We start from the raw sequence: 19,511 nt of genomic DNA, 5'->3' as shown, positions 1-19,511 counted from the left end.
TCAAATCTATCTTGGAATAGAAACAAGCTCCATGTAGCTCATCAATCAGTTCATCAATGCGTGGAATGGGGTGATGGTTCTTGTTTGTTTTCCTATTGAAGGCCCTATAATCAATGCACATGCATATAGTTCCATCTTTCTTTTTCACTAAGACCACTGAAAAGGCAAAGGGGCTCTTGCTTGGTCTTATGTGACCCATTTCCAGCAAATCTTTAGTTGCCTTTTCTATGTAATCTTTGTGTCTTTTTGAGTGCCTATAGGGTGTGGTTATGACTGGTTTTGCACCCTCCCAATTCTGTTATGTGATCAGTGCCTCTATTTGGAGGAATACCATGTCGGATGTCAGTAAACACCTTGTTGTACTTATCCAATAGCACCTTAATCTTAGGCTGGACACTCTTGTCTTGCTGTCCCAAATCTTTTGGTGAAAATACACACTCTGCTGCCCACTCCACTTGATCATATCTTATTAACCTTTCCATTCGTTTGAAGGAAAAAATCTTTGGACTACCATTAGTCATTCCTCTAACAAGGAACTTCCTCTCTTCGACTTCAAACTTCATTTCCATGGTTTGCAAATTCATTCTAAAGTCACCAAGTGAATGTAGCCATTGGATGCCAAGCACTGCATCCGTGTGTAGAGCCTCTCGTGTTTGCAATCTGTACCTTGTTATATTTTGATTTGAGAGATACTTGTTACTCATGTTATTGTTACATTTGAGATGACTTGGGGGTTAGATGTTAAACTTTGATTTCCAACATCATAGATGTTAGATTACTATGTTGTTTAGTTGATCATATTTGCATGATGATGCCATTTGAGATGATAGTATGTTTTATGATGGTATCTGGTTATTTGGTATTTGGACGTATCTCTGATTATGTTGTATATCGGATTTAGTGTTATGGTTATTGATTTCATTCTTGCTTTGTTATTCTTTATGTGAACGTGAGTGATGTAAATGAATTATTTCAGTATGATTGAATGGTTAAATTAGGTTATTCAATCTTCGGCTATGTTATTATATGCAATTGCACTTGATCGCGTGTTTTAGTGTGGAGGATTTATATCCCTGGCAGTGGCACATGGAGTTAGTGATTCAACTGTTCATATTTACCAATGTCGTTCCTGTATGGTCAACCCACCTTATTTAATTGTTTAAATTAAACCGTCAAGTGATTATTAAATCCAGACTCATTTGCATTATGTGATTAGACCTGTGAGCATGTCTGTGCATTTAGAGGTTCGCATTTGTTGCGAAAGCATTAAGGTTTGCTGTGATTTTGGTTTAAGGGTTTTCAGGCTTTATTTGTATTGATTTTAATTTTTGGCAGCTTTGCCATAGATGAATTCCAGTTACTTGGAATAGCCTGCTTTTGTTTGGGTTGATTTGGGGTTTAACTAGGTTACTCAGCGATTTACCCTAATCGATTGTTCACTCAAAAAGTGAACAAATATCCAAAGAGGAAATTAATTCCTCACTTCTCACCTTTGCAAATTAGAAATTTGAGAGCTTTTTCCAAAATCCTCTTTTGGAGGATTGCGTTTTTGTTCGCTGTGAGAGCTACGAGCATGGGATCTTCACGAGATTGGTCTCGTTGGATCCAGCTCGGGGAGACCTTGGTTTACCGCAACTTTTAGCAGCTTCCGCGAGATATTTATTTTATTTGGTTGATTCCCGTTTTAGCTATTTTGGCTATCAGGGAGGGCTCTACCATTTTTGTGTTTTTGTTTTCGTTTCTGTTTCCATTTCTAGTAGTTGTATGGTAGGAGGCTGAGAACTAGTGTTCTCCTTTGTTTCTGATTGCTGGTTCTACTCGGTTGGTCGGGTATGAACATTTTCCTGATTTTTAGGATGAGGTTTTGGTTTTCGCGCCGTTATGCTAGTCGTTTTTGCATATGGTGTTCGAACCTGAATTTTATTGAATTTTCGTGGCTTTTGTGCCCTAAGACCAAATGGGTTTTAATTTTGAAGATTTTGAGTTTTGGGGTTTTACCCCAATTTGCGTGCTACCTGATTTTCTCGAGTTTTCTTGGCATGATGGTGGTCGAGGACTTGGATTATTCGTAGGATGTCAGTCAGACCATTGTTGCACTTTTATGTTGCATTAGGATGCGTGCTGCATCTGTTCTCCCGAGCTTGTTTTCGGTTGAGTGTTATTTTCCTTGTGTTCTCATCCAACCGTTGTTTTATGATCTTCGTGATGGTGGTGCTCCCACACACGAGCACGTGTGCGTGCATTTGTCGGGTAACTTGCGAGGCCTGATCTTTCGTTTGTATTTCGGTAGAGTTATGTTCATTGGGGTTGGGTTGGGAATTTGAATGCCTATGGCCACTCATTGTGATGTGTATGGGTATGTAGGGTAGCATGGAGGGGCTTCTTCTGCAACCTTGGTGACTATTTCCAAGAGGGTTGGCGTGAAAGAGTTCTAATCAAGTGATAACTAAATAAATTAACTAGATAATAAATTTAGATAATAAAATGTTGTAAATTAAGATAATAAAATGTTGTGAGCAACCAGTTAAATTTGAAGACATAGGACTGAGCTCCTCCTTCGGAGAGACTGAGCTGTCGACACTAGGTTGGGCTACGCGATGTCAAGCTACTTACCCTCTAGCAAGTCCCTACATTGTGTCCCATGGAGTGTTTGACCAGGGCCTGATCTTGGTTGTAGTCCTCTTTATTGTTTGGCGTGAGTGTTAGCAATGGACGTTTTCGTTTTGTGTGTTTGTGGTTGGATCATTATCTCCCTCAGCACGATGGGAGTGGACCTACAAGTTCCACGTGGTTGGGAGGCGTAATTACCTATACCATTGTTGGGGACTGCTGTACAGAGATGGTCTATTATTCCAGTGCGACCAGTGCTTGATGTCTTACTCAGTATATTCGGGATTCCAGAGTATGCTTCCTTGTGATTTATGCATTCATCGGAATGCTTGGATATCATGTTTAGATTATGTTAGTTTATTTGACGCATTCCGATATTATGATGTTTAGCATATGATTAGATGATGTGATTTACATAGTTGGAGTATCTATTGCTTTGCTGGATTAGCATGTTAGATTTCCTTGTTCTTATGATGTTATTACGTTTTAGTAGTGATGCCCTCATAAGATAGCTCCGACTATCTAGTTGGCAGTTTGGGATGTTACGCACGGGGATGGCTAGGACCTTCGAGGTCTCGTGATGCTATTATGGTTGGGAGGAACTGCGCAAGAGTTTAGTCATTTTTGTACATTGTGATGTTGTTTTCTATATGTTTCCTTTTATTGCTATAGTTTAGATGGTTAATTGCTTTTCTGTCTTGCTCCTCTTGTGTTTGAGTGTCCAAGCCTCTATTTGTGGATCCGGTACTTCCTGGTGTGGAGGAATTGTTTTTCCTACTTGTTCGTTCTTTGTTTTCTTTGTTTTTTGTTATACTTCCTTGCATCAGAGAAGTGTTTTTTCGCGCGAGAATGTGATCTTTCGCACCAGATGGCATTCTCTCGTGCGAAGTGCAGAGCAAGCCCGTGCGAGATTGTACTCTCTCCCATGCGAGACTTGGCACTTCCGCACATGTGTGCATTCTCTCACGCGAACCTCTCCAACAACACAGAGATATTTGTTGGCTGTCCCAAGGCATTTCCTTGCGCGGAAAATAGGAGTACTTCCACTGATTTTTGGGGAACACATTTTGGTGTTTTGAGTACCCTTTAAGTTTGCTTGTATTTCCAAGCTTCGACAGATCAAAGATTTTATGTTTTGTTGTTGTCTTTGGTTTTCAGCCTTCAGGTTGAGCATGTTAGTTGTGGTAGTGGCACTTGGAGATTCGGTGGTTGCCAGGATTGTTGGTTAAGTCTTCTGTTGCAATCTTTGTGATCCTTGTATGTTGATTGTCGTGTGCATCCATACTTGTTTAAAAAAATATATCTTGGCTTATATTGAATCTTTGTTCCAAGGATCTTCGAGTGGGGCATTTGTTGAAGGGTGCTCCCCTTAAAACCATAAACTCGTAACTGAAACAAAGAAACAACAACAAATGCGAGAACAAAATATGGACTTCTTATTTGCACCGCAAATGCGGAATTACATAATTCACAAGTACTAAATGTTGACCCACATGGGCACACCTTCATTACAGTAATTTGCAAGACTAAGCTGTGAATTACCACCCAGAGCTGTCTTAGACAATGTTTGGGCCTTTCTTAAATAGGCAATTTTATGCCGTCCGAGAAGGTTTTAGACATTGAAACTTAATACCTAGGGCCAACGGACCCTAACAATACATATAGAGTCAACCAAATACATCTTTGACAATTATTTCAGATATTTCGAGTAGCGCAACTTTGAAAGGCCATAACTCACGAATTGTTGCTCCGATTGGCTATTATAAGCACTTTTTGGAAATGCCAGCTCTTGATCAACTTAATATTAAAATTAACTTAACACATTGTGTTAGTTATTGATTATTGTTAACCATCTTTGCTAGTTGCCGATTTCTAGGAGAGGGGTTTGAGCCGACTTAGGGAGGGTCATGTCTCTTTGAGGGACATGCCCTTTGGTCATGATATTAAAGGAGGGTGTTATTGTAGTTTGAGGACACACAGGAATAACAAGTCTGCTCCCTCAAGCATTAATACCCAGTCGAACTTATTGCAGAGATAAATAACTTTTAGTTTAGAATAAAAGTTGACAATTCCTCCATACTTCAGATTAACAAGAAGTTCATTTTCAGCAACCAAGGATAAAATACAAGTCTCATCTAAAAGGTACATAATTAGTAGAAACTTTACATAGTATCAGACCTCTGGTAGTCGAACCTAAGCTTTGCAAAATTCAGTAATTAGACTTTATATATATATCTAGCATCTATCTCTTATCTTTAATGGCATACACAATCAGACCCAAGGACAGGTTTGATGGGAAAGAACACTTTGATGCCTGGAAATTTAGAATCATGATAATTCTTGAAGAGAATGATGTAAAACAATTTGTTGATAGAGCATCCAAACAACCTAGTATTGAACCTCATAAAACTATATGGAGTAAAGGAAATAGAAAAGCCATTCGGATCATATTAGATGGAGTAAAGAATGATATTGTACCTATACTAACAAAACATCAGACAACATTTAATATGATTAATGCATTACTAAATGCATATGAGGTCAACAATGCAACTAGAGTTCTCGCACTGAAAAGACAACTAAATCATAGACAAATAAAGAAAGGAGAATCAACGAATTCTTACTTCCTAAGGGTTGCCGGCATAAGAGATGAACTATCAAGTATAGGAACCATTATTAGTGACACGGGACTAACACTAATGGCTATAGATGGATTACCAGATTCGTGGGAAACTTTTGCACAAGGAATAAGTGCCAGAGATAAACTTACTGACTTCAACAGACTTAAGGGGGATTGTCTTCAAGAAGAATCCATAAAATTAAAGAAAGGAGGGAAACTGAAAATAGAAGATGAAGAACTTCACGTTCTTAATACAAACTCCTATAAGGGCAAGAAGAAGCATTTCAAGACGAAAAAGGGAAATCAAAAGAATGGAAAACTCAAGAAAGATCTATCCAAGATAAAGTCTTTTAGATGTGAAAAGTTTGGACACTACAAATCTAATTTCTTGAGAATTCTAAATCACAAGTGAATTGTACAAATGTTACTAGGGAAGGAGATAACTATGATCCCGAGAATTGTGTATTGTATTCATCACTATCAAATGAAATCTCGAGTAAAGCATGGGTAATTGATAGTGGATCTTCTAGATATATAACAGGATACAAAGAAGCAATAAACTCTATTTCAAAAAAAGTTAATAGTGAAGTTACCATTGGTGATAATTCAACACATTTTGTCGAAGGAATTGGAAACTGCACCTTGAAACTAAAATTAGAAAATTCTCTTCTCCTAAAAGGAGTACTCTATGTTCTAGGAATAGAAAGAAATCTAATCTCGGTTACAACACTTGGAGATGATGGGCATGATGTTGCATTCATGGATGGTAAAGTAATAACTTGGGCGAAGAACTCCTCAATTAAGAAAGCGAAGTTGATTGGTCAGAGAAAAGGATATTTGTATGAATTGAATTCAGAATCTAGTCGAGCTATTCAAGCCTTAATTCATGAAGTTGCAGACATAAATGAAATTTGGCACAGAAGATTAGGGCATCTAAATTTCAAAACCTTATCAAGTATGGAGAAGATGGTTATTGGTTTACCTAAACCAAATAAAGACCACTCAAGCATATGCAAAGGGTGTGCTCTGGGTAAAAACACCAAAAGTCCATTTCATGATAGCACTAAAAAAAAAATAATGTTTTGGAATTAATTCATTCAGATTTATGTGGACCTATGTCTGTTCCTTCTCTTGAAGGATTCTGGTACTATATTTTGTTCGCTAGGAAAACATGAATTTACTTCTTAAAATGCAAAGAATTAGAAGAAATCCTAAAGAGATTTAAAGAATTCAAAACATTAACAGAAAATTTATCAGGTAAAACTCTTAGAATTGATAACGAAGGGGAATACACCTCAGATTTGTTTAAAAAGTTTTGTAAAGAAACAGGAATTGAGAGGGAGTACATTGTTCCTTATAATCCAGAACAAAACGGAGTAGCAGAAAGAAAGAATAGAACAATTATAAAAGTTGCTAGCGCTATGATATTTGATTAAAATCTAGAATATTATCTTTGAGCAGAAGCCTCTTGTAATGCTATCTACATTCAAAACAGAGGCCCCCACTCTTACCTTAGAGATAAAACTCCTGAAGAATTATTTACTAAGGTCAAACCCAATATAAGTCATCTAAAGATTTTTGGGTGCCTCGTATATATTCATGTTCCAAAAGAAAATAGAGCTAAGTTAGAACCCTCTGGGAGTAAAGGTATTTTTGTAGGGTATAGTGAAACATCTAAGGCATATAGGATTTTCATACCTAGACAGAAAAGTATTGAACTTATTAGGGATGTAATTGTAATTTTTGAAGAAGATTTAGCATTCAAAAGAGCCCTACGTTTTGAAGAACCTTCTCCTTTACCTAGTTTTGAAAGAAATAACGAGTTTGAGTCTCAGAGGGATAACATAGAAGAAATTGAAGATGAAATCCAATATCTAAATCTCAGAGAAACTCAAAATTCAAAGAAAAGACCACTTTGGGCCATTAAAACAATCAATTAAGCACAAGACTTTGCTACACCTTCTGGAATAGTCAGAGAAAGCAAAAGACCTAAAAAGATTTTCTAGTTATATAACAAACATGTGATTTATCCAAAATAGAAACAACCAATCCTTTAGATGCTATTAAACATACAGCTTGGAAAGAAGCTATGGTAGAAGAATACCAATCTATTATGAAGAATGATGTTTGGAAAATTGTTCCAAGACCTAAAGGAAAATTTGTTGTTTCTTCGAAGTGGATATTTAAAATAAAGCATGTTGCTGACAGTAGCATTGGGAAATATAAAGCTAGATTTGTAGCTAGAAGATTCTCTCAGAAAGAAGGGATTGATTATGAAGAAACTTTTGCTCTTGTTGCCAGATATACCTCTGTAAGAGCAGTCCCAACAATTGCAGCATCGAAGGGATGGAAAGTAGATCAGATGGATGTAAAAACAACATTCCTAAATGGAAAGATTACAGAAGAAGTATATTTGGCCCAATTTGAAAGATTTGAAACTCATGATCCTAACGTTTTTGTTTGCAGGCTCAAGAAAGCTCTCTACGGGCTTAAGCAAGCTCCAAGAGTTTGGTATGTTGATAAGTATCTCACCGGCTTAGGATTTTTCAAAAATGAAGCCGATCCAAATTTATATTATAAAAGAGATAAAGATGATATGGTAATTTTGATACTGTATGTTGATGATTTACTAATAACAAGTGATGATCATTTTATAGATCAATGCAAGAAAGATCTAATTAGAGAATTTGAGATGAAAGACTTGGGACTCCATTACTTCCTAGGACTAGAAGTACAGAAAATTTTTGATAGTATCATACTTAATCAAGGGAAGTATACATCAGATATTTTGAAGAGATTTGGAATGTGGAATTGCAAGTCTATGTCTTCTCTAATGGAGACTAATCTACATAAATTTAAAGAAGCAGCAGCAAAATCACCTTTCATAGATTCTACTCTCTATAGACAGATGATTGGGTCCCTTATGTACTTAGTAAATACAAGACCTAATATTTGCTATGCTGTTAATGCCTTAAGCCAGTTTATGGGTGAGCCACGGGAGATTCACCTAGTTGCAGTTAAACACATTATGAGATACTTACAAAATACTCTTAATTTTGGACTCAAATATGAGAAAGTTGATTTAGATTTGCATGGATTCATCGACTTAGATTGGGATGGAAGTGTTAAAGACAGAAAAAGTACTTCAGGATGCTATTTCAGTTTCGGTTCAGCAATGATATCTTGGATATGCAGAAAGCAGTCTTCAATAGCCCAAAGCTTCATAGAAGTCGAGTACATGGCAGCATCAATGGCCTCTTGAGAAGCAGTTTGGGTAAGGAAGTTACTTGTGGGATTATTTGGGTAAGCTATGAATCCTACGATTATTCATTGTGATAATCAAAGTTTTATCAAACTTTTGGTGAATCTAGTGTTTCATGACAGGTCCAAGCATATTGAAATTCCTTACCATTATATAAGAGATATGGCAAACAAGAATACTGTAAAATTAGAATACATTTGCACTGCAGATCAAACAACAGACATACTCACCAAACCTCTATCTAGAGTGAAGATAGATCACTTTAGGAGAAGACTTGTATGGTTGAATTGTAATCCATTTGTATTCTTTAAATTATTAATAAAATAATTTTATTTGTAAGGCTATTGACTGTTATGGGCTCCACCATCTGTATTCATTATTTAAGAGGTGACGATCTTTGAGATAATGAATACTTATAAAAAGACATTATGAGAGATGACGATCTCTCAGATAATGTATTGAATAGTAGAGAACTACTGTTAGATCTAGGCGAGTTCAAGGTCATTTGTGAAATAAGCATGCCTATTTATCATAACTTGGATAAAGGAAGAATTCATTCTTCAGTCTATATCTTGTTTTTTGGGAGATCTTAACTCAAGATCAAGTTGTGATATAGGATTACCATTTCCTATGAGTCACAACCTAGATAAATGAAGAATTTAATCATTCTTCGAATTTTATCTTGTGGGTATTGCATTATATGCAATACTGACATCACTAGTATAAGTGATGAGTCATATCACAAGATGGTTATATGACTCAGTATCTTGTGACGCTATTTTCTCAAGAAGATTCAGACAGATATAGAGTATCAATCTATGCTTATTCATCGTAATTGATGATGCTAGATATATTATCTCTCAGTATGATTATCAAGTTAAGAGGGAGTGTTAAGTTTGTAACAGTGATAATCTATTGGTCTGAGAGTACAGACCGCACATAATCTTCCTCCTCTTTAATATCTTTTGAAGGCATTAAATATATAACAAACACCTCTTGTGATGGGTGGCGATTTCTGAGATAGTTTAATATTAAAATTAACTTAACACATTGTGTTAGTTATTGATTATTGTTAACCATCTTTGCTAGTCGCCGATCTCTATGAGAGGGGTTTGAGCCGACTTAGGGAGAGTCATGACCCTTTGAGGGACATACCCTTTGGTCATGATATTAAAGGAGGGTGTTATTGTAGTTTGAGGATACACAAGAATAATAAGTCTGCTCCCTCAAGCATTAATACCCAGTTGAACTTATTGTAGAGATAAATAACTTTCAGTTCAGAATAAAAGTTGACAACTCCTCCATACTTCAGATTATTAAGAAGTTCATTATCAGCAACCAAGGATAGAATAAAGTCTGATATAAAAGGTACAGAATTAGCAGAAACTTTACAGAAATATCTGTCACACTGAAACTGAATTCTTTTGGAAATCAGAAATATAATTCTCCACGGTTCCCCATTGTTTCAATTGTGCCAACTCTTTGAAATCGAGCTCAGGGTCCTTTTCAAAACGATCAATCAACCTCTCAGTTAATTCAGCATAAGTTACAATTTGATCATTGCCCAAGGTTATCAAACCACGATACCACCAATCATGAGCACTCCCTTCCAAACACAAGGTCGCATATTTGATTGCTTCATCTTCAACCATAGATTTCAGCTGGAAGAAAGTATACAACTTTTGAACCCATGATCTTGCTGTCATTTTTCCTGATCCATCAAAGTATAGTATGGATACTTCACCTACTCTTCGCTGTAAATCTTGATTTTGGTACCTATCACCATTACCCCTTCATGGCCTACTCCTTTTCAATGTGATGTCTAGTTTCTTCGTACTCCATCCAGCTATCAAACTATCTCGAGTAATTTCTCAATACCAAAGATAGTGAGACTATTTTTGGAGAGTTCCTGCTCCCACAACGACCAAACCAGTAGATCTTCTGCAACTTCTCAGTGGTCAGAGCTAATTTGAGAGCATCTTCCAGCTCTGAAAATAGCCTTTGTTGAATACATTCACCATATTCTCTGCAAGTCTGCATTCGATGTTTCCAGCTTTCCCCCCTCCAAGATGCCATCCTTCTGTTTATTCCCTGGGGTTCATAACGTCCCTGACTTCTCAAATCCTCCTCAACTGGGACGTGATCCAAGTCTTCCCATCAGCTGAGGGTAACTGCAGAGCCTCAGTCATTGCCACAACTATGAACCTCTACGTTGCCTTCCGACCAAGGTCCTAGTCTCTTTTCTTTTGTATATATAAACATACCTTTGTCTTATTCAGTTGCACAATAACTAATATGCTTATATATATGGTTTCTTATTTTATTAAATACTGAGAGAGGAAAAAAAAGCATTTAATAAATCAAATTTCTAAATTGTCTTACGCAGCAAGGGGGGACATTACACTAAGCTTTTTATCTGATTATAACTTGTTACTACATGGATGCATTGTAATCTCGTTCAGATATATGTAGAAATTTGGTCAGCAATTTTGCATCACAGTTGTTGATGTCCATTTTTTAAGATCAGCTATAGATTTTTTAAGTGTCTTTCATTTATGTTGAAACTTCTCATTCCAGAAATAAGGTTTGAGCATGTTACGCATATTAAACAATTGCACTTTATCCATACTTAAGTAGTTTGAGTGCCTTGTGGGCTTGTATTCCCTGATCCCAAGGTGTATTCTTATCATATTATTTGCGCACACAATTAAGTCTTGAGGCATACTATGGCAGAGGCCACACAGCTTATGACTGAGGGTGTTTTCACTAGTATGATGAAATAAGTGTTTTCAATTTTAATTTTACTTCTACATGTGATCAGGCTTTAACAGAAAATTGATTTTATTACAAATTTTAGTGCCATATCAGGATTTTCTATATAATATCTAGAAGTTGGGTAATCTTTTCCAAAATTGTTGATGGGCAGTAATGCATTATTTTATTTATTAGGATGCTGGCCATGCACCTCAGCAAGTACCTCCAGCATCAAAGGAAGTGGTTGCAAAATTGCCAATCATAGATGTTACAGAGGAAGTTTTGGCAAAGTTAGGGAAAGACACAGAATGTGCAGTGTGTCGAGAGCACTTGATTGTCGGTGACAAGATGCAAGAGCTGCCTTGCAAGCACTTGTTTCACCCTGATTGCCTCAAGCCATGGCTGGTAAAGAATGCCAACATCTATTTTCTATTACTGATATTATTTTACAATCTCAATTGTTTATTTAAAATAGAAAGATAATTAACACTAGATACATCTTTTGTGCTTTCTTCCAGGATGAGCACAATTCATGTCCCATATGTAGGCACGAACTACAGACTGATGACCATGAATATGAATCAAGAAAAGAACGGGAAAAGGAGGCTGAGGAAGAAAGGAAGGGTGCTGCAAATGCTATTCGTGGAGGAGAATATATGTATGTGTAAGGGTATTGACAATGCAAACTACAAAGCTATTATGCGTGGATACCCTATTTTTAAAGAATTGCCTCTTCTTACTGAAGACAGGAAGAGACTGATCATATTGAACATATTTGTGTATGAGACATGTACTTTTACCGAACAAAAGGCTATCTTGAGATTAATTGAAATACTATTATTTTTAAACATGTCTGAGCACTCTGGAAGCTACAGGTTTTTTTTTTCACAAGGATGCAATAACACTGAAATGAAGTGTTTAAGAAACCTTACACTGTTTCAGCTCTTGTATTATACTTGCAGCCTGATTGCAGAGCATCTACAGGCAAGGGATATTGTAGTACTAGAGATTATGGAAACTGAATTATTTTGTGCCCAATTAAATATTATTGAATTAAGAAAAACAACTTAATTGCTTTGCCAATTTCATAAAGTTCATTCACACCACTTAACATATAACTGGTACCAAGCTTTGTTTGCATGTCCAGAGTTTTTAACTCCGGTCATTCTGGTGGTTTGATTACTGAATAGAAAGACAAAATGTAGGAACCACATGATGTTGAAAGTAAATGCCTTTGAAGATGTTTAACTATAATATAATCTACTGTTATCAAGATTTCTGATCAATTGTGCAAAAGAAACTTGTGGACTCTGTCCTTTCCCTTTTAGTGGAAGTTTTGTTACAGTAGAAGAAATCAAATAGGATTACCTTCCTCGATCTCAAAATGATATTTTCTCATGCTTTGTCCAGTTGAAAAATCCAAGCAGGAGAAAACATTGGTTAGATTGTTCCTTTATTTACATATCTATAATATATTAAAGTTCCAAAGTTCACGTAGCAGTCATGTAAGTTACATTAGATTTTTTATTCAGTTAAATTTGGCTATGAAATTCACCTTGATTTTGCATTGTGAAACAAAATGAACATCCTTTTATGCTTGTGTAAAATTTAGTGTAATAATCAGTGGAAGGATGAACTTACACCAGAATAATATTCTTATCAAATGAAATGATTCTTCTCACTATTTCCAGTGATTATTGTGCTTTTTAAATTTATAGCAACTCCAACGAATTCTGTCCAATAATCAAAGAGCTTAAAAAGTATTCTTTCTACTAGACATACAATAAGTCTCAGAATCCTGTATAAACTTAAAACATTTTCCCTAGTGTCTGCAAAGTACACTGATCTAGCGGGGTGCATATATGTGAATTTTTTCCCCGATTTTGGCATGTATTACGTGGTACTACACTTTCCCATATAAGTACGTTACATGTCAATTGTGGCATGTATCAAATTGTACCATATATTAATGTTTCCAGGCATGCTCGAATCTGCGAACATTTGCATTTTTTTGGCAAGGTCTATAAATATATCATTTGTGGTCTATTGTGAGCGTTTATTTTGTAATTGAGTAATGAGATCTAACCGTTTGTTAGAACGACCAAGATTAAGATTCCGTAGAATCTTAGTTTCAAACTTTTGTAGTCTAGATTTTAGTTGTTGCCTAGTATTTCAGTGAAGTGTAGAGCGTCATTTTTACATGATGCAACAGCAGAGAGATGCAATGCAAATACCTATCTTAAAAGAATCACAAAAATCACTCCCATTAGTGGCTGCAGGACAATCGTGAGATACTCAGCAGAAAATAATGTAAAAGTCAGGAAGAGGCCTTTGCTAGTTGTTGAAGAAGCTGAAACAATGAAATTGATAATCCCCTAGTTGTATTTCCTAGATTATCCCAAATAACATGGGTGCGAATTTACCAATGCAATCCAATTAAATTCCTATGAAAATAACTGAAATATATTTCTAAAGGGCACATCGAACATCATTAATTCAACACGCATATCAAATGTTAGATAGATACAGAAAAACTCTGACAAGCATAAGAATTAGAAAACTCAAGTGGATGCAATCATCAATGGGAATTTAGCAAATAGTTGACATCTCAGAAATCATCAAATTGCAAAGTGATCCATGGATATGCACACAAGACAAATTTATCCTCTTCCACAAATAAGAACATCTTTTCAAACATTTAATCACAGTATCACTAATTAATCAAATTATAGGAAAAATCATGCAAGAAATACATTGGTGCTCTTGAACTTAAAAATTAAATTCTCAAAATTTACATAGATGATAACTTAACAGACCATGAATACAACACCAAATGTAGATTGTATTCTACTGCAAAAGATCCGATAACTACAAAACCCAAATAACTTTTTCATTTTATAGATGTGACTTTCTATAGTTTTTAGATCTCAAATTCATACATCTTGTAATTAGGGTCTCCAACCACTAAAAATACATATTAAAATTAAAACTGAAGTTTTATTCAAGAAAATATTTCCTAAACTATTCTACAACATGCTAACTTTGATTTACATTGATTACATGATAAACAAGAGCTCTAGGAGAGCTTCAGTTCCTACCTTAGGCTTATTGAAGAGTTCCTAGATGTTTTAATGATATTCTATGTATATAGTATTCACAAAAGTAGGTAGTTGTCATTGCACAATACATATTCTAAAGAAAAATTAGTTAGGAAACATTGAAAAATAATCAATAAAAATGATTGATTTGATCATCTTGCTTATGTGATTGTTATATGAAAAATTAAATTTTACATTATATAGAAAAGTAAGATAAAATTTAATTGTAAAAATAGTTAGGAGTAAATTTTTTGAAAACAAGTGTAAAATTTGATATGATAATATATTTTAAAAAATAATAAGTATCACAATTGTTTTAAAAATAAATTTTATACTTACTCTTATTAATAGAAACCTATGAGTTTTACAATAATTTGAAACAAAATTTAAATTTAAATTTGTGTTTTAAAAAAAATAAATTCTATGACATCGTTCAATAAAATAAAATAAAGAGTAATTAATTAATTTTTTTTCAAAAGGAACGCATGACATTTTTTTTATTACCTTAAAACATAACCATTTCAAAATACGGATTGATGCGGCTTTCTATTTTAAAACAATTACAAAACCAACCGAGATATATATATATATATATATATATATATATATATATATATATATATATATATATATATATATATATATATATATATATATATATATATATATATATATATATTCCCCAAATTTTGAAGAGTGCAATTGAAGATGGTTGGCAAGCATCTTGTCCCCAAAAATGACGATAGATGCATAGGTTTGTAGCGATAGCAAATAGAAAATTAAAATAACTATATGGAGGTGCACGGTATACAACTTCCTATAATTAAAAGAAAATTAAATAAGTTCACAAGGGGCTAACACCATACTAGCCATAAAAGAAATCAAATGACTGGTTAATTGAAAAGTTAGAACAATGATAGAGATATGGATCAATTCCATTAAAAAAAATGTAACGACAATTATGACCAAGAAAAGAAAAGAGTTTACAATTTCTAGAATTTACAAGAGGACAAGTGTACTTGGCACTTTGAAAACAAAACAATTTATATACTACATGCAAGAGATAATAACAAAAGAGCAATAAATATTTTGACAGAGCACTAAACAAATTGTCATTGTTACACTTCATTTTCTTAATTTTTTTCCCATTCAAAAATAAAAATAACTCCAAGCAAAAATGGTTGCAACCAATAAGAAAAAGGAACTTATATTTCAAAAATTGATTTAAAAAATATTTCCACCAACGCCTTAGAATTGTGAATTTGATTTGTCATGTCAATTAATTAAGGGGGGTCTAATGAAAACAATAGTTCCAGACTAAAAAACAAGAATTTGGATACCAAAATGAGCACTAGAAAATTATAAATAAATGAAGTTCAAGTGGTTCTTCACAAATACGTCTCTAGTGAGCTCCACACTTGATTTTGATGTATATAAACAACAAGATAAGCTGTTGTTTGCATATGCAACTGATTGGAAGCATATGCAATTGATTGGAGACCTTGTGCATGCAAAAAATGACCCATTGTTGCCAAGTGATTAGTATTCAAGGCATAGATGTTGTCATTGATGGAAATATAGTCAATTGACATAATTTCTTGACTTGACGATTAGTTTTGGTAATATGTATACATGAAAAATCTGTAAGTATAATGCAGGAAGACAATGTGCAGTCAGACTATTTTGATCAGCGAGCACAATAATCTAATCATGCCCACAATTTTAGAATATGGTAATATAAGGTTTTTACATGCTTCAGATAAGGTTGCTTATGTTAGATGTTGCTCAACATATGCTTTGGTTTGAAAAGGCTAAACTGCACTTAATTTGTAGTTATCCAAGAACAATTTTGAAGATTAAACAAAAAAAATTGACCTAAGGAATTGAATTGCTTTACCAGTTCAATTACTTGGCATTGTAGGGTTGACATTTGATGTAAGAGCATCTTGGGTGTAAGGGCAATCTTGCATGACCCAAAAATATTTTTAATTTGTTTTTCAAGAAAAGGGATATCTCAGTGCAAAGTTACTATTTCTAGAGATTTACTATTTTTTTAGTATGTTGGTTATTTAAGTTCAGAATCTTGTGATTTCATCCTTGGAGGTTCATTTTTGATATATTAGTACCAACAAAGTTCAATTTATATCAAACCTTTTAGTGAATTTATTGAAAATTTTCAGTAACTTTGAACTCATTTTAAAGGCTTTAGAGGCTCCAAAAAGAGGTCAAAACCCGACTGAGCGAAACTTGTGCGAGCTAGACATTGGAGCTCTGGTTGTGACATTTCTTAAATGGGGTCATAATAGTCAATTAGAGCAATTAACAATGAATTATGGTCTTCGAAAGTCACATTGCCTGAAATGAGCAAAACAGAAATTTTCTCAAAATTTCTTTTGAGTTTTGAAAGTTGTTGGAGCCTACTCTAATATAATAAAATATGAATAATAATAATATTTCAGGGTTGTTTGACCTCAAGGTCTATGGATACTATTTTTAGAACCTTCTTAGGCAGTGTAAAATTGCCTACATAAGGAAGACCCGCAGGGTTTTCTAGAACAATTCTAGGATGTTGGCGGTAGCTTTGACTTACAAAATATTGTAAGGAAAATGCCCATATGACTTTGTATGTTTTATTTCTGAAATTTGTAATTCCATACTTATGGAGATAATAAGAAGCCATTTTTTTGTTCTTCAAACTTCTTGTTATTTCTCTATATATATTATGTGTTTGTGTTATTAAGGGGAGTGCCATCAACATCTTAGATGTTAAACCTTAACAATTATTTTTGGAGATTGTGCCATATGTTTTGTGAAGACATTTTTCTTACCAATTGGGAAAATAATTGAGAAGGGTATAAAGGAAAGTTAGATTTCATATGCGAGCATGGACATGATATGTGATGATGCTATATTGATGTTATGTTGGTTATATGTGAGCCTTGATGTTGGATTAGATCAAATGTGAGCTACATTGGAAACTAATCAGACATTGTGATGTTAGTATAGTCATTTTTGGTATTGTATATGCCATGTTTGTAATTGGACAGTGAGGCCTCATTAAGTAGTGAGCTCTCATTAAGCAGTGAACTTTTTATTTTATTACAACTCCTAACAGGTTTAAGACCTCCAACGAGGTCAAATCTTCTAATAGGGACTAATGACTAAATGTATATAATGATTCTAAACAAGGTCAAAACTCCTAATAGAGTATTTTCAGGTTAGTACATAGTTGTGGGTATCATCCCCACAATGGTTTTCCCTTGGCCAAGAACTTCTCAAAAATAGATCACGATGTTTGAGTTATTTATTGCTTTATGGTTTACTTTTATGTATTGCTATACGTAGATGTTTATGGTTAACATTCAAAGTTATTGATTGATGTAAAAGTATTGCAATATTGATTCATCCCACCTCTCAATATTGTTTGATCCTAAAAATTGGTATCAAAGTCTAGTTCCTTAGAAAAAGTCTTCCAACTTGAGGAGAATCTTGATGGATGCAAGCACTTTACAAAAAAAATTAATGCGACCATTGAAGATTTTGACAAGCAAACGAAGATAATGAGAGATTGAAAGTGAAGCTTAAATATGTTCACGATTACATCAAGAAACTCAAAGATCAGATTGACATTTCAAGGATAAAGAGAAAAGAACCTATTGAATAGATCAAAGAACCTAGATCAGATGAAGAGTCAAATTTGATTATAAATCATCAAAATAAGAATCAAACACTTAAACATGGATTCTAGATCAAATCACTTTAGATGGTCAAAGAGATTGAAAATGGGAAGTCACAATGAACACTTATCTTGGAAAAGTAAAATTAAAATTTGAAGATTTAGAGACTAAATATCAAGAACTTGAAAAGTAGACTAATATTGTCTAGGGTGAGTTTGTGGAAACAAAGCTACATCTTGAGGAGATGCACTCAAGCAGTGATAAAATTGACGAACAATTGGTGCAACAAAAGTCTAAAGGTGACATGACTTGGATAGGTTATTATGATGGAAAATGTTCTAAAGAAGTAGAAGAAAAATCTACGGAAGATCATATTCAAACAACCATTCAAAATGAAGAACCTAGATAACGAATAAAAAAAGGTTCAAAGGAAGATGTTTTGCATGCAACACATATGGACACATGAACTACAAAGGTAACATGGATACTAATCCTTTTACTAGTTTTTGTTTCAATTGTTTGTTTTATGGACATATATCAAACGAGTGCAAAGCTAGATCTAATTTGAGAACAAATGGAGAACAAATGAAAGATCAAATATTGATACAAGAAGACCTATTGGAAACAACAATGTTATATCTACCAGTGTTACATGTTACAAGTGCAACAACTCTAGACACATTTCTAGAGATTACAGGTTATAGGTGAATCAAAATAGACCAAGGTATGAAAATTCAATTGTTACATGTTAAAGTACAAAAATATAGGCCATGAAACTAAATATTGTAGATTCAATGGATTTGTGAACAATACAAGGACACCTAATATTAGATGGAATAATTACAATGGAAGAAGGAACAAATAATGTTAGTCATATTAGTTATGAAAAAAGACATTTGCAAAGGAAATAAACTATGGGAATGGAAATAAAAAAAACAAAATGTCATAGTAGACAAGGGAGAATTAGTGCCCTACACTAACCCTCTTCATCAACCTAATTGGCTACCATATCCTTAGGGGGATGACTTTAGCAGAAAATACAACGACCTCGAGTTTGCAGAGTTAAGACGTGCAAGCTTAGCTTAAGGAGTATCCAAATTGAGAGAGTCAATATCTCTGTTCCTAGATGTTTATATGATAATAGGAGTGTATATCAACTTTTTGATAAATGCGACCTCACACATTAATGATAAATACTTTTTGCAAGGATTTAACAACTGAAATTGATTCATTCTTCACCATTTCAGTTGCGAGAGCTAGGAGGAGTGCAAAAGGTGAATTGATAGTTTGAGGAAGGATTTCAAGAAATTTTGTGCAAACCCCACTTTGACATCATTGAAAGGTATTTTACTGCATTGCTAGATTTGTTTTGAAGTATTTGAAGATGAAATCAGCTTGTTAGTCATGGTCAAATCACTAATTTATGATGTAAATGAGAGATCTAGGTACCAATTCAAGAAACACCCTTTAAGTCAACGTAAGACAACCCT

At 34.3% G+C, this 19,511-nt stretch overlaps 1 protein-coding gene across 1 annotated transcript in view; it reads left to right on the top strand.

Annotated features, from left to right (window-relative positions):
- AIP2 (RING/U-box superfamily protein) overlaps positions 1 to 12,329 on the top strand; it is a 40,042-nt gene extending 27,713 nt beyond the window's left edge. The window contains exons 4-5 of the mRNA XM_089813655.1: positions 11,442 to 11,651; positions 11,765 to 12,329. Coding sequence (XP_089669781.1) covers positions 11,442 to 11,651; positions 11,765 to 11,914 — 360 coding nt within the window. The 3' untranslated portion in view covers positions 11,915 to 12,329. The remainder of the gene's footprint in view (positions 1 to 11,441; positions 11,652 to 11,764) is intronic.
- The last annotated feature ends 7,182 nt before the right edge of the window (positions 12,330 to 19,511 follow it).

This window comes from Cupressus sempervirens, chromosome 2 (assembly GCF_028749045.1).
Source record: "Cupressus sempervirens isolate cs-2001-9-10 chromosome 2, ASM2874904v1, whole genome shotgun sequence".
Classification (NCBI taxonomy): Eukaryota; Viridiplantae; Streptophyta; class Pinopsida; order Cupressales; family Cupressaceae; genus Cupressus; species Cupressus sempervirens.
The sequence above is the reverse complement of the archived record's forward strand: the minus strand, read 5'-3'. Positions and strand labels throughout refer to the sequence as shown.